The 27,936-nt window shown below is 43.9% G+C and overlaps 1 protein-coding gene across 4 annotated transcripts; it reads left to right on the forward strand.

Annotated features, from left to right (window-relative positions):
* On the forward strand, positions 1–27,783 carry LOC309357663 (cytosolic phospholipase A2 delta-like). Of its 4 annotated transcripts, XM_081890037.1 has the most exons (20): positions 1–100; positions 1,813–1,885; positions 2,135–2,271; positions 2,605–2,736; positions 3,486–3,526; positions 4,045–4,087; positions 6,892–6,955; positions 8,203–8,330; positions 8,887–9,000; positions 9,610–9,647; positions 10,094–10,229; positions 16,957–17,093; positions 17,753–17,975; positions 19,459–19,576; positions 20,400–20,537; positions 21,488–21,583; positions 22,549–22,695; positions 23,187–23,356; positions 24,509–24,695; positions 26,117–27,781. In XM_081890037.1, exons 1-20 carry the CDS (start codon positions 80–82, stop codon positions 26,344–26,346), a joined length of 2,373 nt encoding a protein of 790 aa, XP_081746163.1. In that variant the 5' UTR covers positions 1–79; the 3' UTR covers positions 26,347–27,781. The 4 variants fall into 4 exon arrangements, with proteins under 4 accessions (XP_081746163.1, XP_081746165.1, XP_081746162.1 ...); XM_081890039.1 differs by lacking the exon at positions 1,813–1,885 and having other exon boundaries at positions 53–100; positions 26,117–27,779; XM_081890036.1 differs by lacking the exon at positions 1–100 and having other exon boundaries at positions 1,717–1,885.
* Positions 27,784–27,936: the final 153 nt, after the last annotated feature.

Here is a 27,936-nt window from a genome sequence, read left to right on the forward strand (position 1 = left end):
AAAGAAGGAAGTCAGGCGGGTACCTAACACAGCAGAATACTTGAATTACTGCCCATCGCTACTGCCTCTCATCTATGCAATGGACATTCTAATGCCTAAGGTAAGATTAATCGAATATTTTAACTCTTTACTAGTGCTGGACATGATTTTCCTTACTGCAGAGGAAACACAATACTCGACAAGCTGAATTTCCACAACATGTTAGTGGCCATGTAAGATTTTTAGTGTAGCCGATTGAGGGGTGTGTATAACCCCCCCCCCAAAAAAAAACCCCCAGAAGCTTTTCTTTTGGGAATTATAGGGAAAGAACTACCTAAATTGTATAGAAATTTATTTACGTATGCTAATACAGCAGCAAGAATGTTACTTGCCCCAAAATGGAAAGAAGCAGAAGTCCCAGAAAATGAAGAATGGATACAAAAACTTACGGAATATGCAGAAATGGCAAAACTTGCCGGAAGAATAAAAAATCAAGATAACAAACTTTTTATAAAGGAATGGAAAATGTTTATTGAATATTTACAGATAAATTGTAAATAGATGAAAACATTAGCAGGATTATTGTAACAACCTGCAGTTTTATAAGAGTATATATTTGCAGTAGATAATTAAATGAGAAAGTTAAATGAATTTGAATATGTAGAAGATATTAAAAATACATTTAAGGAACCACAGAAAGAGGGGAAAGGAAGTCAATTTTGAAATTTTAAATGGATTGTAAAACTAATGAAATGTATAAATAAAAAACTAAAGAAAAAGAAGATTCAGAAACAAGTAAGGGCACCTGACTTTAGAAGAGATGAATTAATTTAAATATATTTTCAAGAGAGTGATATTAGAATATATAATTGTTGATCTAAATGCCATCAAACGCTGCCCAGTATTAATGAAGTCACAAAATATTTCTCATGATCAAAAGTCCAAATTTAGTGAAATGTAGAACAGCAAGACCATATGGACGGCAATCTTCTTACCAATGCTCTTCATAAAGACCAAGCCAATGGAATGATGGAAGCTACAAATCAATTCAGCCTCATAGACGCTGTCCCGTTGCTGCCTTTGGTCACAGTACTATCCTGAGTCACGTATATGTCTTCAGACCATGAGCAAACTTGCAGAAACACGTTCAGGTGCCTACAAATCATTTGAAAATGGATCACATGTCATCTGATAAACCTTGAGCTGGGCGCTCCTTCGAGAAAGAATAAGAACGGATTAAGAATTTGAAATCAGTGACGAGAAAGTGACCAGGTGTAGTGGCATGACAGAAATGTGGTATTTGTTACGGGTCACATGGGTGCTTGTTCTGAAATTAATACTTCAATGGAGAATATAACAAAATGCATACTATATAATTAGTGACCAACACAAGAAAGCCACTGATGGAAGGAATCGGTGTGACTTAAACAACTCAATGCTAATTAGATTAAGTGCTTTTGAAGAGAATTCTCAATTAAGGAACATGGTCAATAACAGCTAATATTGAAATGACAAAGGAAGATGGAAATGGAAGCTATGAGAGAGAAGTGTGTAATTAAATATCTTTATAGGTGATTTTAATAATAACAGCCTTTTTGGGGGGGGGGGAGTATCCAAATATTTTTACAATAGTAATGTTTCTGGACCAGAAAGGAAGACTCAGTCATAGTTCTGTATTTTTTTTTCTGTACAATGATAGGAATTTCATATATCTTTATTTTTAACTAGGGGGAATGGTCAATCTATCCTTCCATCGAAATGACTAATATTTTGTTTTTTGATGTAAGTACCCAAGTTGCACAATTAATTCAGCAACATTTGTTTTCTGTAAAGGTTGAAACCTTTCCATTCTACCTGCTCTCTGTGAAGGTCATCCAGGCTCGACACATACCTTCAAGAGACCTATGTGAGTGAGTTGTTAAATCCGTTGCATTGCATTTATCTTGAGTTTTTTGGGGAGTCCAGAACCTCTATAACAAGAATGTACACTGTCCTGCATCTCTTTCAGTATGTTGTCTTTTGAAGGTTCTTCAAAGTGTTGGATAGAAGACTGGGAAACCTGTATTTTCCCAGAAAAGCCTACAAAACCCTATTATTACCTAATGATAATAAAGCACCAAATAATGATTATTGATGCGGTTTTGTTTTGCTCTAGGGACTTCTTCTGATTGTTATGTGAGCCTTTGGCTGCCATCAGCTTCAAATAAACACATGATGACGAAAGTCATCTCAAACGCCGGTAATCCTGTTTGGAATGAAAGCTTCCATTTCTTTATCCAACCTGAGGTCAAGGTAGGCAGCTATTAAACTAGAATACTCTTGGTGATTGGTTTCTGTGAATTTGAAGTGTGTGGTAAATGGAAAGCAGAGAGGAAGTGCAAGCATTCAGTGCTGAGGCCTCACACATTTAAGGTTTCAAGGGCAGCATTTCAAAAGCAGAGAACATTCTGGAGATGTGCTTTCTGGCTTAAGAGATATCCGTTATGTTCTGTGGGACTGGCATGTTCTGCAAGAAATGGCTACTCCTTAAAATAACATACAATCAGAAAGTCTGCCCTATCCTCAACAGCATGCTGTGAAATGGAGTTATATGCCTTCTCTCATGCCTTTCCTGTCTGTGCTCAGAATGTGCTGGAACTGAAGCTCTACGATAAAGATGTGGTCACCAAAGATGATCTCATCTTCATGGTTGCCTACGATATTGCTAAAGTGAGACCTGGGGAAACTATTTGTGAAGACTTACTTTTGAACCGTCAGGTGAGAATTGACACAACATATCCTTTATTGATGTATTTGGGGCCTTTATCACCAAAAGAGCCAGTTACACAATAGTAAAAAAAAAATAGTGCAACGTATGAATAATATTAATTAGGAAGACAGCTGAAATTGCATCATCTTTATCCTTCCGTTCGTTTTAATTTACCTGATTCATTTTCTGGGTGGCCTGCAGTGAGGGAGATTAATCTGAATTGATAGCTTATTCTAGGTACATAGGAAGCTGCCTTATACAGAGTCAGACCATTGGTCCATCTAGCTCAGCATTATCTTCACTTTTGCATGCAAAAAAAATGAGTTACAACCCTTCCTTACTCAATTAAATGGCAGTAATTAGGAAAACGGTACAGTTTTATGACACTGCTATGACACATGCAGCTAGTGTCAATCGTGATAATTTTCTTCCCTTTCCAAAAATGCATTTCATAGGCTGCTTTGTTTTGAGTTGCTGAAAAGCCGTCTTTGGCTACTCTTCCACCTTAGTTCTGGGAACAGATGTTCAAGTGGAGTTTTCTGTGAGGGTTTGCCTTGGAGGGTTGTATCACTTGGCCTATTTGACAGACGGAAGCATCCCGTGGGGAAAAGGGGCTGATGCAGTGAGCAAGTATAATTTATTCAGGCTAGCATACAATTAAAACAGTTGTTCCCTCAGGTAACAAGTGGTAAATTCTTCATGGGCTGGGCTCAGAGCTAACAATGCCATTGTTTCTTTTTTGTTCTTTCCCCTATAGGGACCGGAGAGCCTTGAAGTAGAATTCAAGATGGAGAGCATGTGAGTAAATTGTTCTGATTATAAAATGGAGTTAATAGACATCATCACAATTGGAAGCAATCAATCAATAGCTGGGCTCATCCACCCTTCTAATATAAATTTGTTATTTCTATGTGTTTGCAGTTTGACATACTATTAGAATGCAGAAACACCTAATACCAAGTCCAGTTAGATCAGTGGCTCTCCAGGACTGATACTGATTCCACCTGCCAACACACACACACACAGCTTGTCTGCACAGTATTTTCTTCTTCAGCTTCTGTCACAGTGTCAAAACCACTCACAAAGTATAATTTTTAAGTTCTTGCTGAGGTGTTGTGTACGCCTAGTTGGATTGCAAGTTATGAAGGCCTAGTCTATTACGTTAAACAGTAAATGCTGATTCTCCCGAGGGACGAATAAAACTCAACGGATGAATGTTTTGGAAGGATGATTCAAAATTAGGTTTCAGGATATTTCACTATGTGTTAAAAATGTAACATGCATTTTGTTGCTGAATGTTTTTATATTTTCCCCAGATGTGGTGGCTTTGAGAACATTGCTACTAATGGCATCCTTACAGTAAGACCCATTATTAACTACAATCAGCATCTTTTTAATATTCTTCTTCTTAATATTGTAATTTATTACCTGCCTTTCACCTCAAGGTCCCAGGACAGGTTGCAACAAATAAAACAACTGAAGCATGAAACCACTGAGTGGGGTTTGGATTACAGTGGTACCTTGGGTTAAGTACTTAATTCGTTCTGGAGGTCCGTTCTTAACCTGAAACCGTTCTTAACCTGAGGTACCACTTTAGCTAATGGGGCCTCCCGCCGCTGCTGCGCTGTGGCAGCACAATTTCTGTTCTCAACCTGAGGTAAAGTTCTTAACCTGGGGTACTACTTCCAGGTTAGCGGAGTCTGTAACCCGAAGTGTCTGTAACCCGAAGTACCACTGTACTTTGTCAGCAGTATGCTGATGACACACAGCTCCACTTTTACTTTACATCTTTCATTTGCCCCTGAAAGGGCAGGTAATGGGGGGGAGATACTTTTGGATCCATTGCTGTCGCTAGAGTCTCAGGTTGCTTCAGTGGCATGGGCTGTGGAAAGCTTACTGTATGTACCTCAACTGTAGGGGGATATTGTTTTTATTTGCCATTATGGTATGTATTTTTGTGTTTTGTAACTTCCCTGTAATCTTCACATGAAGGGTGGTATAGAAACAACAACAACAACAACAAAAAACAACAACAACAACAACCAACAACCACAACTTAAAATTACAGAAATAAGGAGGGTCCTATATGAGCAACGTAGTTGCAAAAGAGAAACAATCTGTATGATATACTGGTCTTTGTCAAATGTCTGAGGGTGAATCTAAACACAGCGCAAAAAACCCACTATATATAAGTCAGAAATTAGATCGTTTTAACAAAAGAAAAAAAAAATCTATGGAAAGCCGAGTTTTAAAATTTCCTGCTCTCTGGCGCCATCTGGTGTTGCATGTTTATTGTGCATTCAAATTGTTGTTTCTTTACTAATGTAGCTGAGTCCTGAGATAGTCATTCCAAGCAAATAATTAATTGTGAAATGGTCCTGCACTGTAGAATAAATGGAAATACTTTAGCAGAGCAACAGAGCCTTTGAAGATCAGGAAAAAATAGTCCTGGGCAGATCACAGTCTTTTCAACCTCCATTACATGTCTTTATAAAGTGGGAATTATGTATGACACAGACCTTTTCCAAGTTCAGTGATGAAAAGGAATTTTGCGCATAAAAAATGCTGTGACTTATATAAAGTCTTATGATTATTTTTTAATGAAAGTACACCTTAAAGAAACTGTGGGAGGGCAGGTTTTGGAGCAGATTGCAGGTGTTGGTGGAAGTTTTGAACAAGAGCAGGAAGATTTGCAGGCCTCGCTATGGAGTAGAGTCGGCCTGAATTCTACGGTTGCCATAAAAATCAGGACAACCAGAAACTTGTTGAGCTTTTTTTTTTTTAAAGGAAAACCTGAAACTTTGGACTTTGTTTTGCTAAGTGCGCCTCACATTGTAAGCCAAGCAGAAAGAGCATGGAGATTATTAATGAACAGTGCCACACAGAATAGAGCCAAACAGAAATAATACGGCAAACATTAACCAATGTAGTTGCTTATAATCTGTCATGTTTGATTCTAGGTTAAAATTTAAAAGAAAAATACTGGAATCTTCCAGGATCAGAACAGGCAAAAGGAACATTATAGGTTACGTTTGGACGGCAAACTCCATGTTTTGAAGTTCTGTTTTGTTTTTTACTAGAACATTAAGGTCTACTAACAAGATGCAAGTGCAAGACAGTGGAGATGGTGTGTGTGCGTGTTGGGGGAGGCAACATAGAATTAAGGAACAAACTGTCCCTGAGCATAGGTTCAGCCCAGGAATTTGTTTTCAGGACCAGAACTGAGCACAAACATCCGAGTCACACAGTAATCATTACTGAACATTATTCATCTTGGCAACCTAATTTAGAAGTGGAGAAAAGCCTTTTCGTTGCTGTAATTGTTAAATGATTGGGAATCAGAAACCCTTGGTTATGTGCTGCAAAGCATTTAGAGATATACCTTTTTACCTTTTATCTACCTTCCATCCGCCACCTACTCTTAAGACTCCCCTTAAAAGGAGTTACTGTTGTTATTTAGATCATTTGTATACCACTTAACATATAAAGTATGTTTAAGCAGTATACAACCAATTAAAAGAACCCATGCATATTACAAAGATATGCAATAAAGTCACCAATGGAATGCACCAATAAATATATACTGATGTTAGTACTGAAACTAAGTACTAATGGTAACCCCTTCTCCTTCTTACATGCCTCCTGAACACCTCTTAGCTCTCACCCAGAATTCCACCTTGGCTCTGACTCAGGGACCAAACAAATGGAACGCTGAAATCTCTCAGAACAAAGCAGGTCCACTGAGCACTCTTGTGTTTATGGTCAGGCACCAAGATCTGATGGAGTTTCCTCAGGTTGCCCACAGCTGTGTCCTCTTCAGAAATAACTCTGCACACCCCACACACCCAGGACTCAGCTACACAGCTGCAAATAAAACGTTTTAAACAATAATTTATTATTTATACCCTGCCCATCTGGCTGGGTTTCCCCAGCCACTCCAGGTGGCTTCCAACAAAAGATGTGTTGTGAAGTGCAATATACACATGTGACACTAGATGACGACAGTGAGCTATGCAAAATTCAATGTAATTTTCAAAACCTTTGAAAACAAAGCATTTTCACAGCGGGTTTTTTTTATATGTGTGTAGATTCCACCCCTCTGTTTCAGGCTACAGCAGGCTTAGTGAATTCAACCTTCTATGATTGTTATGTTTTCTTCCCAGGCCTGTGAGGTTTCACGTTTAGAAGTTAAGATGGACAAATGGAAGAATGAGGAGTGTTTGAAAAGTGAGTCCCATTCTTGAGAATTTGTTAAGTAGACAACCAAAGAGTGATCTCCACTGAAGCCTCTTTTCAGTTGTAAGGCGTAACTGTAATGGTAGTTTTTGTAAATGCAATTGCTGCTGTATCTCTCTTGCTTATACAGTAGTACCTCGGGTTAAGAACTTAATTCATTCCGGAGGTCTGTTCTTAACCTGAAACTGTTCTTAACCTGAAGCACCACTTTAGCTAATGGAGCCTCCCGCTGCTGCCGCGCCGCTGGAGTACGATTTCTGTTCTCATCCTGAAGCCAAGTTCTTAACCTGAGGTACTATTTCTGGGTTAGCGGAGTCTGTAACCTGAAGCGTATGTAACCCGAGGTACCACTGTAATGCCATGACATGCTGCACACAACTGCAAAGTACAGTAAAAGTGGGATGGTCAACTCTCTCTCTCTCTCTCTCTCTCTCTCTCTCTCTCTCTCTCTCTCTCTCTCTCTCCCTCTCTCTCTCTCTCTCTCTCTGTGTGTGTAGGAAGAACAGAGGGTATCAGTTTGTCTGTCTGTCAAACAGGAACAAAACGACTAGAAGAGCATGACAGTGAATTCCACCATTTGTTTTCAGCCTGTCTTGTACCATTTTGTTGCATTGTTTAAAATTATTTTCATATAAAAGCCAGTGTGGTATAGCAGTTAAGAGTGTCGAACTAGGACCTGAGAGACCAGGGTTCAAATCTGCACTGAGCCAAGAAGCTCACTGCAAAGTACAGTAAAAGTGGGATGGTCAACTCTCTCTCTCTCTCTCTCTCTCTCTCTCTCTCTCTCTCTCTCTGTGTGTGTGTGTGTAGGGAGAACAGAGGGTATCAGTTTGTCTGTCTGTCAAACAGGAACAAAACGACTAGAAGAGCATGACAGTGAATTCCACCATTTGTTTTCAGCCTGTCTTGTACCATTTTGTTGCATTGTTTAAAATTATTTTCATATAAAAGCCAGTGTGGTATAGCAGTTAAGAGTGTCGAACTAGGACCTGAGAGACCAGGGTTCAAATCTGCACTGAGCCAAGAAGCTCACTGAGTGAACTTGGGCCATTCATTATATCTCAGTCTTGTTGTGAGGACAAATTGGGGTTGCAGGCAGGGACAAACCATGTACACTGCTTTGAGCTCCATGGGGGAAAGAATATACAGTAAAGTAGTACTGTATATTCTTCAGTACACCTTTGTACTGAAGAAGGGAGGTAAAGAAATATTTTAACTAAAATAATTCTTTCTCCTAGACAATAAAAATATTGAACTTGTGGTGAAGGAATCCTTTGAAGAAGCACAGGCGATCACCCAGGAGTCAGAAAGCTTCACATTTCACTGTGTGAAGAACTGGGAGCCAAAACTGGAGGCCAGTGCGAAGGTAACACTTTACTTACCAAGGACAGCTTTCCTCAGTGTACCTGCGGGGGACAGATTAACTAATGCACTAAAGGACCATTACAGAGTAGCTTGCTGAGAAATTGGACCCTTGGTGTGCTCTAATAAATAAAAAACCTATCCACATAATGCTGACTCAAAAACTCTGCATACACTATGCAAAAGAATTAAATATCATTATTCTCCCCCTTTTCTCTTCCTCCTCTCTCTCCCCCCAACCTCACAATGCTCATGACAGCAGTGTTTCACACAGAATGTAATTTACCTGTAGAAAGGACTCTATGAATTGAAATAGAGATGTTATATGTACCTTTGTTATACATGAATATCTTTTAATAAAAACATTTTTTTAATGTCCTTGCTGGCAGAGTGTGCTTTTCTTGTTCTCCTATATAGTAAGGGCCAAACAGAGAGGGATTCATATGTAGAACAGGCAGCAGTGTTGAAAGCAGTCAGTATCTAGAGCCTCAAATGTGTCTCATTTTGCTTCCTTTGCGATGTGTTCTAGAGTGTGTTTACATTCTTGTGATTCGTTTTAGAGTAATTCCTTTGTGGGGAAATGGCTTGGAGACGCTGCTACTGATTGTCCAAGTGTGTTGCTGAAATCCCTCCCTGCAGGAGAGGAAACAAAAGTAGCCTTGTCTTTATCAAAGGTAGGTGGCTTCATCTTTATCATAGAATCATTTAATTGTAGAGTTGGAAAGGACCAGAGCAGTCCTCTAATTCAACCCTCTGCAATGCAGAAATCTTTTGCCCAACCCACGACCTTGAGTTTGAGAGTTTCATAATCTACCAACTGAGCAATTGTTTGGCACAGAAGAGAAGAAGGAAGTAGCTCTTTGCCAATAAAACCACACATTAGTTCTGAAATTTAACAGGGGATTTGTAAATTCATTGTTCCTTTCAAAGAATGTTATCCTTGTGTCCATATCAGGATTTAATTGTTTGTTTGTTTTTTAGATTACTAAGTTTGAATGTTTTCTCCCTTGTCAAAGCTCTACTTTGTGTTCCATATCCAGAACTTTAATAAACAGAAAACAGTCTAGTGGCTAAGAAATAATCTATCAGTTACCTAGATTTTGGGATGGTGTATGCCTCTTCCACTGCTCTTAAGAGACCCACAAGTGCCATGCTTGGAAATGTTTATGAAAATGAAGCCCTGGGATTGGTAATAAACAGCCTATTGTGTTATATTTATGAACATTACACAGTGCATTTGCTTAGCACCTTAACATAGGTAAACTCAACATCTTCCTTTTCAGGATGCAGAATTGGAGCTGCAGCTCCAGGTCAATGACTGGTGAGAAATTATTATTTATTATTATATTAAAATCAAATCAAATAAGAAATTCTTGTCTGTTCAGCTTGGCTCTGTCCAGCTCAGTCCAGCAAATCACATACTCATGCACTCCACTTTAAGAAAGCCCAATATTTAGTTGGAACAAATACTATTCGTATCATCTCCTTCTACATCTGTCAGAGACTATCCAGTGTTATAGCCTAGCAAGGATGGTGATGAGAGATGCAGAGTCTGTTCCTTTCTTACCTTCATTTTTGGCACATTTTAGTCCTTGTCTGAGTACCAGGCCACCTTCATGTTTTAAAATCTCACAACAATGACAAAACACATACAAAAAATCTACCACACTAAGTTCTCAGTTTCAAATTACATAGCTGCACAACACTGCTTTCTACCTCCGTATATCAGGTGACAAAGGGAGGTGCATTTCTTTCTTTTTATTCCAGTTTAGGAGATTTAGATGTGCGTTTGGGATGTGATCTCTGTGGGGCTGAGCAGGACTTCCTGTCTAAGCGCAAGAACGTGGTTGCTAGTGCTCTAAAAAAGGTTCTTCTGCTGGATCAGGAGCTGCAAGGACATGAGGTACATGTGCTTCATTTTGTGACCCAAAGCTATTCATGTTAGTGCAAAAATATATAAATAGAACTGTGATGGGATAATGAGCTGCTTGTGCGTAAAAGCTTGATCCCTCTGGTGTTTGGCAGTTCAGCCAAACCGAGGCACTAACGGAGCCTCCCAAGGCATGACTCCGTTAGTCGCTGGTAGAATCTGACAGTGGGCGTCTACGAAATTTACGCCAACATAAAAGTTGTTTCACGGACATGCGCCTTCGTGACTCTCTACGTGACAGCTTCCGGCGAAGGGTGGGAGTTGCCAACGGGGGTCTTGTTACCTCTGCACTATTCTCACTAGAAGTATCCCAGAGCCCTCCCTCCTCCGACTCCCCTTTTGCCGGAGCTTCTGCTCTCCCCCTGCTGGTTCCCTCCTCCGCTGCAGAATCTCTCCGAGTCTGCTGGAGCCTCTGCACCAACTCTCTTTCCGATGACAGTTCCCTGACATCCACCTCCCCCTCAGGGCCCCCTTCACCCCCCGCGTCCTCTCCCACTGGCGGTGAGGGCGGAAAGCCCCTAAAGGAACTCTCCTCGTCGTCCGAGGATTCAAACACTTCTAACCATGGCGTACCGTCTCTCTCCCCGTCTTCCTCTTCTTCGTCGGAGTCGGCTTCCTCACCCACCCCTGACTCTGGGAACCCTCCAAACTCTCCTTCCTCATCAGTGGTCCCAAAGTGTTCCCTTCTAAATCGTGCCACGGGTTGCGGTTTTTTTGGAAAACGCCGATGAAATGTTTCTATTGGAACCTCGTCATTGACTACCTCAGCGGGTACCCAAGTGTTTTCCGACTCTACTTCCCCCTCCCATTCTACCAGATATTCCACCTGATCCCCCTTCCACCTGGAATCAATGATTCCTGCCACGTTCATGTCGCGTTCTCTCTCTTCTATCACGGGCGTTCGGGAGACCTCTCTCTCACGCTCCCCCCCCCATTCACGTCCCTCTCGGTACGGCGACAGTAATGACCTGTGAAATACTGGGTGCAATTTCATGTGACTGGGCAGTCTGAGTTTGAATGCTACTGGGTTCACCTGCTGTATGACCTCAAAGGGTCCCAATCTTTTGGGTTTCAGTTTCTTACAACCCCCCTTGAAAGGTAGTCCCTGGGTGGATAGCCACACCCGGTCTCCCACCCTTATAGTTTCACCTTCCCTCCTATTTTTGTCTGCTTGCTTTTTATATTCTTCCTTGGCTCTCTCTAAGTTAAGTTGTAGCTGACGGTGGATGGCTTCCATCTCTTCAACAAAATGTTCCGCCGCCGGCACACTCCACCTCTCCCCTCCTTCCCCTGGAAATGCCCTGGGATGACACCCATAATTTGCCAGAAAGGGACTCAGCCCTGTGGACACGTTCTCAGCGTTGTTGTAGGCAAATTCTGCCAGAGGTAACTTATCTACCCAATCATTTTCTCGGTCCTTTACATAACACCTCAGGTATTGTTGTAAAATCCCGTTTGCCCTTTCCGCTTGCCCATTTGTTTCCGGGTGCCGGGCAGTGGAGAAATTGATTTCCACGTGCAGTAAGCTCATAAGTTTCCTCCAGAACCTGGAAGTAAACTGTTTCCCTCTGTCGCTGACCACCCTCAAGGGGGCGCCATGCAACCGGAAAATATGCTCTACGAACAACTTGGCGGTTTCCTCCGCTGTGACCGCATGAGAACAGGCTATAAAATGACACATCTTAGTTAATAGATCTACCACTACCATGACCGCCGTTTTGCCCTTGGATTTTGGCAGGTCTGTCATAAAATCTATGGAGACTGCCTCCCATGGCCTTTCTGGTGTGGGTAAGGGTTGTAAGAGCCCCGCTGGCGCCACCCTCTCCCCTTTCGCTCGCTGACACCTGTCGCAACCCCTGACATATTCCCGTACATCCTCCCTCACCTTGGGCCACCAAAATTCCCTGGTAACCAACCACATGGTTTTGTGCTGTCCAAAATGCCCCGCTGTGGGGCTATCATGCAACTGCTTGAGTACTCTGCCCCTCAGTTCCCCATCGGGTATGTACAGTGCCCCTTAGTAATACAACGCCCCACTCTTTTCTTCAAACCCCCCTGTGTTCTCCGCTGTCCTCCTGAGTTCTCTGAGTTTCTCTTGGGCGTATTCGTCGTTCTCCGTACCCTCTAACAGTTCTTTCTGCCCCACCAAAGCCGCCCCACACACCCAGCGGTCTTCAGGGATTACGTGCCTTGCTTCCGGCGCCCCCTCCCCCTCTAAGTACTCAGGCTTTCTGGAAAGAGCGTCCGCCCTTACGTTCTCGGACCCTGGCACGTAACGAATCTCAAAATTGAATTTGGAGAACTCCTGGGCCCATCTCACTTGTCTCTGGTTCAGCACTCGGGCTGTTCTCCAGTACTCCAGATTTTTGTGGTCAGTCCGGACTTGAACCTTGTGCTGCGCCCCAATCAGCAAGTGCCGCCATCTCCGGAATGCTTCATGAATGGCGAGCAGTTCTCGGTCGTATACTGTGTAGTTCCTCTCGGATTTGTTCAACTTCCGCGAGAAGAATGCACACGGTCTCCATTCAGACGCATCTTTCCCCGGCTGGAGAAGCACGGCCCCTACCGCTCGGTCTGACGCGTCCGTCTCCACTCGCATTGGTTGCCGTAGATCCACGTGCAAAAGTTGCTCCTCCGACGCAAACGCTGCCTTTAAGCGTTCGAATGCCCCTTGCGCTTCTTCCGTCCAAGCAAATTTTTTCTTGCTGCTAAGACAATCCGTGATGGGCGCTGTTAAATGGGCAAAGTTCTTGATGAACTTCCTATAGAAGTTTCCGAAGCCCAGGAACCTTTGCACGTCCTTCTTGGTCTTTGGTGTTTTCCATTCCAGTACCGCTTGAACCTTGCCGGGATCCATAGCCAACCCCTTGTCAGACAACCGGTACCCCAGGAATTCCACCTCCCTGCTATGAAACTGGCATTTCTCCAGTTTCACCCACAGCCGATTTTCTCGCAGTTTGCTCAGTACTTCTCTAACATCTCGCACATGCTGCTCCTCATTCTCTGAGTACACCAGGACGTCATCTAAGAACGCCACGCAGTTCTTGTAGAGCAATGGCCCCAGGACGTGATTCATAAATGATTGAAAGCAGGCGGAGCCCGCTTGTAATCCAAAAGGCATAACTAAGTACTCAAACGCCCCCAAGGGGGTGAACATAGTGGTTTTCCACTCATCCCCCTTCCTCACACGTATCAAGTTATATGCCCCCCTAAGGTCCAGCTTGGTAAAAATCTTCCCTTTTCTCACCCGTGTCAGAATGTCATCAATTCTGGGCATAGGGAAAGTCACTGGTTCTGACACAGCATTTAGGGCCCTGAAATCACACACAAGCCTGGGTTTGCCCGTGTTTTTTTTGTCCACAAAGAACACTGGGCTGCCCCCCACCGCTCGTGACTCTCTGATGAAACCTCGCTTGAGGTTCTTGTCAATGAACTCCCTTAACTCCTGCATCTCACGGTCTGACATGGCATACAGCTTGCCCACTGGCAATTGTGCTCCTGGGAGTAAGGTGATTTGACAGTCAAAGGGTCTGTGCGGGGGCAGTTTATCTGCTTCCTTTTCACTGAAGACGTCAACCAAATCAGCGTATTGTGGTGGCACCTTCCCCTTGTCAGTCACTTCCATCCCTGCTAGAGTGGCTCTGGCCCCTGCCTGACCCTCTCCCTCCTTGCAGTGTTCTAGGCAATGTGCTGAACCAAAGGAAACAACCCTCTGATGCCAGCCTACTAGCGGATCGTGTAGTGCCAGCCAGCTCATTCCCAGAATGATGGGAGCTCCTCCCAAGGTGGCTACATTAAACGCTATCAGTTCTGTGTGTCTTGCCACCCTCATAATCATTGGTACAGTCTGTTGGCTCACTTCTCCCCCCAACAGTTCCCTCCCATCAATCGTGGTTACTTGCAAAGGCTTACTTAATGGGAGAGTTTGTATCTGGTGTTCAGCAGCAAACTCCTTACTCATGAAATTACAGGAGCTGCCTGAATCCAATAGCGCTTTTATCTTTAGTGGGTGTCCGTTTGGCAGTTCCAGCAACACCTCTATCACAAGCGCTGGTCTTGGAGGTTCCGGCGTGGGCACATTCACTACTCCCTGGCCTGGCTGCTGTGCCCTGATGTTGGCAACCAGGCGTTGGCTTTTACTTGCTCCTCTATTTCTCCTTCCTCCTTTCCCCCAACAGTTCCAGCCATGCCCTGCCATTCCTTCCTTTGCGGACAAACTCTGGCAAAGTGCCCTGGCTGTTGGCAGAGATAACATCTCTTGGCACTCTTTCCCTCCTTCTTCCGCCCTTCACTGGTGTTTGAAACTGCGCGCGCGCGCGCTGTTCCCAGTTCCATCGGCTCTGTGGGCGGGAAAGACTGCTCCGGAATCTCTGGAATGCGGAAGTCCTTCCAACGTTCCCCCTTTCCTTCCCGCTTTTCCAAAGCTCTTGCTTCTAGGCGCGCTCCTATGGACAGTGCAGATTTAGTCAGCTGGTCCATAGACTCCGCCCTGGGCGCCCGGGAAAGTTCATCTTTCACGGTCGGAGAGAGCCCTTCTTCAAATAACATTTGAATAGGTTCACTTGCTAGATCCCACCCCAGTCTATGAATAAGCATAGTGAACTCAGTCCAGTACTCACGTACAGATCGGCTCCCCTGTTTGCACCCCATCAACTGCCTCCGCACCACCCCCTGCTCAATCTCGCTGGAAAACATCAAGTCCATGGCGCGAAAAAACTTCCTCGTGTCCTTTAAGATATCATTATTGGCTGCCATCAGGGGTCGAACCCAGTCCCTCGCCCCTCCCTCTAGATGGCTAATTACGTACGCCACTCTAGAGTTCTCATCGGTGAAGTCATCAAACAGTAGATTGAGAGCATATTGCATCTCCGTTCTAAAGGCTTGATAGTTCCTGGGATCCCCCCCAAATCTCTGCACCAATCCAGGCACCTTTCTGGCAAGTGGGGCGGTTTTCCCCTTATCCGCATCTTGAGCCCTCCTCTCCTCAAGCCTCGCCGTTTGCAGCGCGAGCTGGACCTCCATCGCTCTGTACCTTTCCTCCAGGCTTGGACCTGCGCCCGCTCCAGCTCCTGCGGTTCCGGCTGGTTCGCTCATGATGCCCTCTGCTTGCACAAGCAGCTTACAAAGACTGTCAGATTGCTGTGATGGGATAATGAGCTGCTTGTGCGTAAAAGCTTGATCCCTCTGGTGTTTGGCAGTTCAGCCAAACCGAGGCACTAACGGAGCCTCCCAAGGCATGACTCCGTTAGTCGCTGGTAGAATCTGACAGTGGGCGTCTACGAAATTTACGCCAACATAAAAGTTGTTTCACGGACATGCGCCTTCGTGACTCTCTACGTGACAGCTTCCGGCGAAGGGTGGGAGTTGCCAACGGGGGTCTTGTTACCTCTGCACTATTCTCACTAGAAGTATCCCAGAGCCCTCCCTCCTCCGACTCCCCTTTTGCCGGAGCTTCTGCTCTCCCCCTGCTGGTTCCCTCCTCCGCTGCAGAATCTCTCCGAGTCTGCTGGAGCCTCTGCACCAACTCTCTTTCCGATGACAGTTCCCTGACAAGAACTAAAGCAGTTTATTTAGTGTGGGTATTGCAGAGAAGCTGCTTTGTTGAGAGAAATCAACTTCAGCAATGCATTGTTGAAGGAAAATAGAGTCAACAGACAAAAAGGACCCACAGAAAAGCAGAAGCTCTTAAATGCATTTTCTCTGATAGACATCCCCTGAGGAGAAAAAAAAGAGTAAGCTTCAAATGTGTGCTTTTTGTAATAAATACCTTTTATTCTTTGAACTGGTATACTCTCTCCCCCCCCACCCCCTGGAAAGAAAGTATTATGGCCTACTGACATTGGATACAGGTTATGTGGGATGGCTTATTGATGGCTAAGAAAGAAAATATTAATTACAATTTATCTCTCCAGTTTCCCAGGCTTGTAGATTAAGCAGAGCATTAAAATCCCATCCTTCGTAACGAAAATAGAAGCTTTGGAACTAGGTTGAGGAGCCTTTCCTTTTCTGAGCAATTCCCCTTGGTTTCCCTCTCTATAAAAGAATCAGACAACAAACAGCTTACAAAGTAAGCTTAATACGGTTTACTTAACAGTCTTGCACTGGATCATGGCAACGATAGTAGGGAAACTATGCAGGACAAAATTCTTCTAGGTTTCAAAATATATGATTGATTAGTGCACACAGACATGCATCTGCATCGAAGGTGAGGAAGGGAGTGAGAGAGAGGTGGTAGGAAGGAGAAAGAATTAAAAATCTATTGTTTCATCCCATCGCAGGGAACAGGGGAAATGACATCACACAGAGCTCTCTCTGCACCATTTACAGTGGATGCTCGGGTCGCGAATGTGATCCGTGTGAGAGGCACGTTTGCAACCCGCAGCATCTGTAGCCTGCAGCGCTGTGTCTGTACATGCGCGGGTTGCAATTAAGTGCTTCTGCGCATGCGCAAAGCGGTGAAACCCAGAAGTAACCCGTTCTGGTACTTCCGGGTTTTGGCGCATCCGTATCCTGAAAACGCTCAACCTGAAGCATCTGTAACCCGAGGTATGACTGTATATTCCTATGATATGGACCTGCCTATCTAGCAATACAGCTCTGTGGTTGCTTACCCCTAGATTTACTAATATTTAGATATTTGACTGATAGTCCCGAACAAGTTAGGCAGTTACTTGTTTACTCCATCTTGTTTGTGCCACAGGTCCCAGTGATCGCTGTCATGGCAACAGGAGGAGGAGCCAGAGCAATGTCAGCTTTTTATGGACACCTCTCTGCCCTTCAGAAGCTGAATCTTCTAGACTGCGTGACATACCTCTCTGGAGCATCTGGCGCAACATGGTAATGTGAATTAGCATTGCGAAAAATAGCAGCTGCTGGAGAGGCAGGTTGCTGCACATGTGGAAAGGTTTTAAAAAAATTATCCCCAACAGTAGCTTCAATAATACCTTCCGTCTGATGGCAAATGTCAGCTTCAGGGAGAGAAACAATTGTACAGTACAGTGGTACCTTGGTTCTTGAACTTAATCCATTCCGGCAGTCCGTTCCACTCCTGAAACAGTTCAAAAAGCAAGCCGCGGCTTCCGTCTGGCTGCAGGAGCTTCCTGCACTCAATCAGAAGCCGCAGAAGCTGCGTCAGATGATCGGCTTCCAAAAAAGTTTGCAAACTGGAACACTGACTTCCAGGTTTGCGGCATTCAGGAGCCAAAACGTCCGAGTACCAAGGCGTTTGAGAACCAAGGTACAATTGTATTAGGCACCATGGTTCAGGGTTCATTCCTCTCCCTGTGTGCCATAGTCCCGCACCTGACTAGGCCCTCCCCCGGCTGCTTTTTAAAGCATCCCTTCCAAATCAAATGCATTAAATGAGAGCACACATTCATGTAATCTACAATGTGCTTTTGGGCCCTAATGATATGAGGGTAGATTTTGTGAGTGTAATTTACAAGGCAGTTTAAATTATAGCATTGCCTTGTTCTGAAGGTGTTATTTTTCTGCAGGACAATGAGAAGTTTGTATGAAGATGCTGACTGGTCTCAAAAGGACCTGATGGGTCCAATCCACAGAGCACAGGAATATATTGCTAGGAGCAAGTCAAGTGCTTTCTCCTTGGAGGCCCTACAGCGCTATGACGTGGAGCTAAGGCAGAGAGCTCGAGAGGGGCACTTGGTTTATTTCACTGATGTGTGGTCCCTTATAATCGACCGCATGTTCCATGACGAGGTATGTGTTCCAAAGACCCTCTTACCCTAAGGATGTTAAGTGTCTTCATCTTTCCTTCCAGACATTGCTTAGACAGACGGAGACCCCCCAAGGCCCAGGCAACCCCCAGGAGGTATAATGACACCTGACAACGTGTTATAGGATTGAAATTGGCCACAACTTTATTAAATTCTCAGATGTAGGAAGACCTTGGCTTAGGCATTGGGCATTTATCCCTCCCAGTCCCCAGCCAGGGATCTGGGGAACATCAGGGTTATCCAAAGTGTGTGGGGATTGGGCTGACTCTGGAGAACGTCTGTTCAAGCAGAGAGCCCCCCCCCCCATTTCGCCGCGTCGTAGCAGAGAGCACTGACAACCCATTGGTGTATGGCCAGTGCCTTGTCTTTAACGGGGAACCCTGGGATCGCCACTGCAGGGGTGTGTGTCACTGCTTCACCCCCCCCCCCATTGAGGGAAGATAGACTAAAGGATTCCACCCAAGGCCTACAAACCGCCAAAGTTGTGACATTTTGCTATGGCGAAGGTGAAACCTGCCAATGCAGGGAAATTCCTTCCCGGTCCCTCAATGGCGACCATCTAGGACCGCAGCAGTGCCTGCATAGCTGTAAAGAAGAAGGTTAAACTGCGAAAGAAGGCATAAATTGAGGGAGGGCAGGATGGGGAAGTTCAGGAACCGACAGGACCAACAGGTAAGTTACACCCTCTGTTGTGAGTGTGGGCGGTCCTAACTCTACCTGGCCAATTCCCTTGGCAACGCGCCCCCCCCAGCCAGAATTGGCTGATTGACGAGGCTAGGTGGGAACCTCCAGGTATCCAGCTTGGGGGGCGGTGGCGAAGCCAACTACCTTGTCAGGAGTCTAGTAGTCCCTGGGGGGGCTGCTTGCGACCACGCAAAAGCCGTCCCCCAGTTAATGGGAGCAGTCATTCTAGCTCTTGGGCAGTAGCAGATGGCCTGGTGAGGTGGCAGCACTCACCTGACCTCCAGTCAATTGCGTTGTTGTTTCTTACTGGGAACTAGAGGGTGAGGAGGCTGTGCTCCCAGTCAGAGGCAGTATGCTTTTGAATACCAGATGCTAGAAACCAGAGGAGCGGAGAGTGCGCTTGTGCTTGGGTCCTGCTTGTGGGTTTCTCAGAGGCATCTGGTTGGCCACTGTGAGAACAGGATGCTGGACTAGATGGGCCATTGACCCGATCCAGCGGGGCTGTTGTTGTGGTGGTTGCTGAGGTGCAAATGCACCAGTGGAGCCAATACACCACTCCTGCCGGTGTATTTGCACTACGTTGACCTTGCCACCACCTGGCCGCTCCCTCTTTACCGCTCGGCAAGCAGCCACAACATGACTCAACAGAGTTCAGGTGAGAGCCACAACCCAACCATGCCGTCTGCTGCTTGGTTTGGAAGCATCTGTTGCTTCATAATTTATTTTCTGCCTTTGAATTTCTTCTTGTTTTCTTTGTGTTTCATTGCATCATTTCCTCTTAGCAAAGTGATAGCAAACTTTCTAGTCAGCAACAGGCTGTGACTCAGGGGCAGAATCCATTGCCTATCTACCTGGCCCTCAATGTCAAGAAGGACACCCAGAGCACTTGTGAATTTAAAGGTAAGCAACTCAATCAATCTTGAAACCATGTCAGGGGGCTTCAGTGTGTAAGTAGTTCAGAACTGCAGCCAAAAAGGTCCGTATAGTTAAAGCCATGGTTTTCCCAGTAGTGATGTATGGAAGTGAGAGCTGGACCATAAAGAAGGCTGACCGCCGAAGAATTGATGCTTTTGAATTATGGTGCTGGAGGAGACTCTTGAGAGTCCCATGGACTGCAAGAAGATCAAACCTATCCATTCTGAAGGAAATCAGCCCTGAGTGCTCACTGGAAGGACAGAGCCTGAAGCTGAGGCTCCAATACTTTGGCCACCTCATGAGAAGAGAAGACTCCCTGGAAAAGAACCTGATGTTGGGAAAGATGGAGGGCGATGACAAAGGACGAGATGGTTGGACAGTGTTCTCAAAGCAACCAGCATGAGTTTGACCAAAGTGCGGGAGGCAGTGGAAGACAGGAGTGCCTGGCGTGCTCTGGTCCATGGGGTCACGAAGAGTCGGACACGACTAAACAACAACAACTCAACAATGGTATGGTGTCTTTTAGTAGAACCACCTGCAATCTTGAAACCATGTCAGGGGGCTTCAGTGTGTAAGTAGTTCAGAACTGCAGCCAAAATCAAGACTTACTCAAAGTAGGCCCACTGAAATGAATGAATGTGACTAAGTTAGGTCCATTCATTTCAATGGTTCTGCTCTGTACAAACCTTTCCTGAATTTCACCCAAAGAGAGCAATTCTGTCTTCATCATTCTCCTCTCAAACTTCCTCCTGATTTTAGGCATTGGGGTATATTTTTCTCCACTTCTCTTCTCTCATTCTGCTTATAGAATGGTGTGAATTCTCCCCATATGAGGTTGGATTTTCTAAGTACGGGGCCTTCATTTGTCCAGAGGATTTTGGAAGTGATTTCTTCATGGGACGACTAATAAACAAGAGACCAGAGTCTCGGATCTGCTATTTGGAAGGTGACTTAATTTTGATTTGAGGAAAGTTATCTTTTGGTGAGAAAAATTGCCAAACTGAGTCCCAATTTTGCAAATTCAATATTGGTATTACCATAGTAAGTGTAGCTTGTTATCAAAAATCTGTAACTCTCTCTTGAGCATTGAGCTGATACAGTACCGCAAATGTGGGAAATTCTAAAACATGCAAGAAGAAAAAACAGCTCAGAGCCTCCCCTGTATTCTCCTTCCATGTCTATCTAACTGTGTTGGGCAGTCACACACACACACACACACACACACACACACACACACACCTCACACACAGAGAGAGCCCTGCTTCCTCCTGCTCTCCATCCTCCACAGGGTCTATATATGACAGTAGATGTTTCTTCATTTTTTTCCTGCCAGTTAATGGGCTGCCTCTGCAAGACAGCTGCCTGCCTGAACCATCCTCTAAATCAGAGCTTTCCAAACTGTGTGTCGCAACACGTTAGTGTGTTAGCTGCAATGTGTAGGTGTGTTGCACGAATGCTCCCCATGCTCTTCCCAGAGCTGGAAGGGGATTAGTTTAACCTCTGGTTTGCTAGTAAAACTAAATGACTGTGCCATGAAATGATGCATGTCTAAAAAGTGTGTCACCAATATGAAAAGTTTGGAAAGCTCTGCTCTAAATGAAGCAGGAGACCTCCAGATTAGCTGCTACAAAGTCCCACAGAATCATAGCATTGTAAGAGTTCTCAAAGCCCATCTGGTCCAACTTACGAGTGATGCAGAAAATCCTTTAAGTCAGCCTTTCAAAAATTGATCCTTTGGAAGCTCAATCCCTTAATTTCTCAGCTACCGTAAATGCTGCTTCCAGCTGATTGCAGAGTAGCAAAGCCTTAGCTGCACCAAAAAGGACAAGTTGATTGATTGAGAATGACAAAGAGAGGTGCTGAAAGTCTTCATTTTGAATATGTTTACATTTACAGGCCTTTGGAGTAACATATTTTCCTTGAATTTGAAGGATGTTCATCACTTATACAAATCCTGGCAGTGGCCTTTCCCAGACCAAGAAAAGGATGAAGGTAAGAAGTGGCCTGGGTAATTTCTATTAGTTCAATGGCATTTTTTCAACAGAGAAGGAACTAAAGAATAAAATGCATCACTGTGCAGATACAGCAGATAATCTGCAAAGCAGATGATCCTAATCTGAACATTGTAGCTAATTTGTGGGTTTTACCCATCCATCTCTGTGGGGTTGTTTTTCATACATATACCTGATTTCTCTCCCTGACTTACTAGGAAAGCACATGCTACTTTAAATGGTTTTGATTACATTTAAAGTCTTTGGCTGCAATCCATAGAAATGTGCGTGTTAGTGTGATTGTGCAGATGTGCATGTCACATCTAATGCACAAAGCATTGCTGCAAGTGTGAAATACATTGAGTGCAAACAAATGGACTATCTGGATTGGATGTAAGAGTAGATAAGAACCACGAAGGCATACAGAGGTCATAATTTCTATTCTAACCATTTATTTATTTATTTATTTATTTTAAAGCTCAGAATCCGCCTTCTTCAGAAGCTATGCCATCTGACCATGTTCCGTGTGGCAGTATAAAGAAGGGATGTTTGATTGCACATAAAAGATGTCCAAACCCCACAAATGACTACTTTGACCAGTAAACAGCCAGTGCACATATTGTTGTTGTTAGTTTTTGAGCACCAGAGTTTAGAATTTTTCATAGTACAGTGGTACCTCGGGTTACAGACGCTTCAGGTTACAGACACTGCTAACCTAGAAATAGTACCTCGGGTTAAGAACTTTGCTTCAGGATGAGAACAGAAATCGTGCTCTGGTGGCACAGTGGCAGCGGGAGGCCCCATTAGCTAAAGTGGTACCTCAGGTTAAGAACAGTTTCAGGTTAAGAACGGACCTCCGGAATGAATTAAGTTCTTAACCCGAGGTACCACTGTATGTGCTTTTTGCTGTTCTTCCAGATAAAGGCAACAGGGCTTCTATAAATCAGTTCTCTCTATGTCACACAGCTTGTTTCATTCCACCAATGAACAGATCCAGCATCTTCAATGGAATTCTGACCAGTCGGCCAATAGGAGAAAAGAAACCTAACTTTCTGAGAGGTCTCCAGCTACACAAGGACTATTACCAACATAAAACATTCTCCATGTGGCAAGGTAAATAAATCAGCACATGAAATTGGGAGGAACCCAGCCAAACCCTTCCTGCACTATAAATGTTCACCAGATTTTGTCATGCAAGTCACCACCTTGCTACAATACTCTTGTAGGAAACGTATGTATGTATGTATGTATGTATGTATGTATGTATGTATTATACTTATTAAATTTCTTAGTCTCTTTATCTTGCCCAAGGGAACCCAAAGTAATTTACAACCTAATTATGTACAAATACGGTCATGCTAGATGAAATACTTGTTTTCTCAGCATTAGTACTAGTGGTTAATCAGTCAAATAAAGCCTTGACACAGTACGCAGTACAGTTTGGTTTGGATAGACCACTGAAGGTGCTTGTTTTCTGATTAATGCTAAGACTAACAAGACATAAAGCAGCCCATCAAAAACGATCATAAGTTTTGTTTTTTCAGTATTTCATTGGTGTGTATTAGATAAGCATGTCACAATAGCAATAAATACTTGCCTTGCAGACAGTAAATTGGACCAGTGCCCCAACTCTCTTACACCTCAGGAAAAAGAGCTATTCTTGGTTGATGCTGGATATTTCATCAATACCAGTTGCCCCCCATTGATAAGAAAGGAAAGGAATGTGGATGTTATCTTATCACTCGACTACAACCTGTTGGAGACCAGGTTTAATGTAAGATTATTCTTATTTTATCTTTGGACTAGAGAATAACTTTGCCATTTATTGCAATGTTTTGGGGCATACAAATTGTTTATAAAGAAATCCTTATTCCTGTATGCTAGCCTAAGAGGGTTAGATTAAATATCAAGCTAAGCATGCTGTAGAGTAGAGCCCAAGTTAAACATGGAAGTCTTCCTATGATCCAATTATAAAGTGAGTTTCATTCTGTATATGGTGATGCGTGTTGCATGAAACCAGTTTCTGCGTTTAAACATAGGAAGCTGCCTTATACTGAGTCAGGCCATTGGTTCATCTAGCTCATAGGTAGGCAAACTAAGGCCCAGGGGGCTGAATCTGGCCCAATCGCCTTATAAATCCAGCCATGAGTAGAATGTGTCCTTTTATTTAAAATGCATCTCTGGGTTTTTTGTGGGGCATAGGAATTCATTCATTTCCCCCCAAAATATAGTCTGGCCCCCCCACAAGGTCTGAGGGACAGTGGACCGGCCCCCTGCTGAAAAAGTTTGCTGACCCCTGATCTAGCTGAATATTGTCTTCACTGACTTTCAGACTGGGATCTCCCCCAGCCCTACCCAGGGATGTCAAGGATGGAATCTGGGACTTTATGCATGCAAAGCAGATCCTCTGCCAATGACCTACAAAGCCAATAAACAAGGAGGTGGGGTTGCAGGCGGCACGCCCCGTCCCCACATTCGCGGGGCTGGCTCCAGCCCCTGCAATACCTAAGGGAATCCCTGCCCGTGTCATATCCCGGGGGCGGGGCCTCAGCGATTTAAACCTGCCGCAGCCGAGGCTCCTCCTCTTTTCCTCCGCTGCTGCAGCTGACCCAGTTTTATGCATGCAAAGCAGATCCTCTGCCAATGACCTACAAAATATAAGCACCTATATAATGTGCATCCATCCATAGGGAGTTCATGTCAGCACCATGGATTCCTAGATGTACCTGACTGAGAAGGGGAGAAATTGTCTGTTTTCCTTCCTGCATTTTGTTCTCTCTGAATGACTAAACTTACCTGAACAGCAAAACAGTCACTTTCTCCTCTACAGCTTTAGTTAGGTTTGACAATAGTAGATGAGGACTGTTTGGGGGGAAATGGCCTTAGTTTTGCTATTTAAGCTCTAGTTTTCCTCTTCGTTCTGCAGTCTATAGAACAGATGGGCAAATACTGTTTGGACCAGGATATTCCTTTTCCTGAAATTGCACTGACTGAAGAAGACAGGGAGAATCCAAAGGAATGCTACATTTTTGAGGACAAAGAGAACCCGGAAGCTCCAATCATACTTCACTTCCCACTAGTGAACAACTCTTTTAGGGAGTATAAAAAACCTGGTTAGTATTGAACTTTTCAGTCACGTTCTATGAGACTGGGGACCAAGTAGCAAAGAAGCCACTGCCTAACCATAAAATTGTAGAGTTGGAAGGGACCCTGAGGATCATCTAGTCCCACCCCCCACAATGCAGGGATTAATATGCAGGTGTCTCGTATGGGGATCAAACCTGCAATCTTGTCATTGTTAGCACCATGCTCCAACCAAATGAGCTATCCAGGCCCTCTTGGTACATGGTGTAGGAACAGTATTTCCAAAGGACAGGACATTCATCACCACCTCCCACAAGACCTGCACCTGTCAATACCACACAAGAGCTTCAAGCAATGCTTTCCCTCTCTGATGTTCCTCCAGCTTTTCATTGAGGATTCTTGCCACAATAACTGTTTTCAAGTCAGAGTGTTAGCAGCTTGTCTCCATTGTTATATTACAAACAGGGAAAAGAGAAGGACAAATATACTGGTCTTTAAATGGAAGAATTTGATATCCCAAACAGATAATTTAAGTATATTTAAGGCTACAGAAATCCATGGGGTTCAGCATGCTAAAAACATTCTGTTAGATTGCAGCCAGTGTCTTTTCACATGTCAGACTTAAACCATAGCCCTACAAGTGGGAACATTCTATAGTCCCTTTTTTGTTTGGCACGTAGTCCTTTTCAAATCTACCTTCAGGTAGCATATATAAGAAACAGGTCTGTCAGTTTTGAACTGTGTGATCAGACAGTCAATAAAATAACAAGCTGGGCTCTCACATGTAAAAAAGAGAATACATTAGGTTATGTGCCACAGTGTGCAAACATGTAACGATTAGTCCTGTAAGACGTGCAGCAAGCCTTGCATCACAATCCTATGCATGTCTACTCAGAAGTAAGTCCCACTGAGTTCAATAGGGCTTACTCTGTGGTAAGTGTGTAGAGTGTTACAGCCTGGGTGAGTGTGTACAGGATTATAGGGAGACTTAATTCCAAGTAAACATGCATAGATTGAACTGCTGCTGTTATAAATAATGTCACTGACAACCCAAAAGCACATATAGCCCATTAAACTATTTTATCCTTCACCCCACCCCTCTGATGAAATATCAATCAAGATAGAAAAACATGTTTTTGTGTGCATCCATAAGAGAGAGTCCATGTTTGGTCATGCATTTGGAATGTCCAAAATATGGCCAACTTGTGCTCTGCAAAGTCTTTATTGCTAGATTGTGCTGAATATATCATATGTAATAGACTCCAGGTTCTGTTCTATAATAGACAGACAGCTATCTGGAGAATAGAGTGACTCTCAACAATACAGAATTTGGGCATCCTCGTCATAGAGGGATACTGTTTTACAGACACAGTGTTAACCCAATCTCTTCCTCTCTCCCCCCCCCCCCGCGCCTCCCCCGTACTATCCATTTTTGGCAACCTTTGTGCAGGAATTAGGCGAACTTCTGCAGACACGGCTAAGGGAGAGGTGGATTTTACTAGTTTAAACTCACCATACAGAATGACAAATTTGACTTACACCGAGGAGGAATTCAACAAACTTATAAACCTGAGTGACTATAACATTCAAAATAACAGGGAACTGATTTTGCAAGCTCTGCAGACAGCAGTGGAAAGGAGAAAAGCCAGCAGGAAACAAAAACAACTACAATCAACATGAATCAAATCAGGTGGGATTTTTCAATTCAGTCCCCATTTTCAGTGAATGGTGAACCTTCATTGCTTTACCATGGCATTTCACACTTTGAGATGTATATTATTAGGCCCGCCCTAATACTGTGATTGTAAGCAGTTTTAAACTGCTTTTAATATTGTATTACAAATTGTTGTAATCTGCCCTGGCGATCTCAGGGTGAAGGGTGGGCAAGAAATTAAAATAACAACAGCAACAAAATTAAAATTGCATCATTAGTCTTATTCTGAACTTCGGGACATGGGGCCCCCACGCATATGTGCTTGTCTTTGGATGAAGTGTCTGCTTCCCCTTAAGTGAAGGGCATGGGGAAGTCGATTCCTCCAGCACAGAAAGAGGAAATGTCAGCTGGACCAGCCAATGTAATTTCCTGCAATGACAACATTTTCTGTGTCATTGCACTGTTTTTGCTTAACATATTGTATTCCAGTTACAGTGGTACCTCGGGTTACATACGCTTCAGGTTACAGACGCTCCAGGTTACAGACTCCGCTAACCCAGAAATAGTACCTTGGGTTAAGAACTTTGCTTCAGGATGAGAACAGAAATTGTGCTCTGGCAGTGCGGCGGCAGCAGGAGGTCCCATTAGCTAAAGTGGTGCTTCAGGTTAAGAACAGTTTCAGGTTAAGAGCAGACCTCCGGAATGAATTAAGTACTTAACCCGAGGTACCACTGTACTTACATCAAGTATGGAAAACTTTAAACCATTGAGGCTTTGATGTACTACAACTCCCATCATCCCTGACTATTGCCTTTGCTGGTTGTGGCTGGTGGGATTTGGAGACCAATGATGTTTGGAGGGCCGCAGGTCCCCACCCCTGGCTCAGGGTTCATCCAGACTTCCTTTTGTGCCGTGTTTCTAGGAACGTGCTTTAAAGTGCCCTGTAAAATTGCTCTTTACCTCTGAACAGGCGCAAACAGCAATCCATGGAAAATCCAAATTATCATTTGTTCCAATACAGTGTTAAATAGTGGGATTTTGCTGGGGCAAATAAAAAGTGCTTGGACGCAGTGCTTTAAAGTGTAGACCTGTGCCTGGAAGGCGCAGGGCAAAAGGTAAGTGTGGATGAAGCCATACATGGAACTGCAAGTCTTGCAACTGGGCTTTCATTTGGTGAACACAAGATGGCAGTATAAATTAAGGAATTAAATCATAATCATTTAAAAATCTTTGGTACTGGAGAGCTTTCACGTTTGTAGTAATAACAGCTTGCAATGTTAGATGAAGACTCTGCACCTGTAATGTTTTTGTTACATATCCACCCTCTTGTGATCTGCCTATCACCCCTTCTACCTGTCATTTATCCATCCTTCCATCCTGATAGTAAAGGCAGATTGATCACCAGGAGAGACTGGAGTGAAACCACTAATCATCATCATCATCATCATCATCATCATCATCATCATCATCATCAACACCATCATCTTTTATTTATATTCCGCCCTCCCTGGCCGAAGTCGGGCTCAGGGCGGCTGACATCAGATATATAACATTAGTATAAAATCAAACAATAATTAAATTACCTCCTAAAACAGGTCCAAATCAAATTAAAGTAT

This window comes from Podarcis melisellensis (assembly GCF_964234715.1).
Source record: "Podarcis melisellensis genome assembly, chromosome: 1".
Classification (NCBI taxonomy): Eukaryota; Metazoa; Chordata; class Lepidosauria; order Squamata; family Lacertidae; genus Podarcis; species Podarcis melisellensis.

Coding starts and splice junctions, on each gene's coding strand:
- LOC309357663 (XM_081890036.1), top strand. CDS start 1,738: ATGACTAATATTTTGTTTTTTGATGTAAGTACCCAAGTTGCACAATTA. Junction 4,088..6,891: donor CTACTAATGGCATCCTTACA/GTAAGACCCATT, acceptor TTTTCTTCCCAG/GCCTGTGAGGTTTCACGTTT. Junction 21,584..22,548: donor AGACCAAGAAAAGGATGAAG/GTAAGAAGTGGC, acceptor TATGTCACACAG/CTTGTTTCATTCCACCAATG.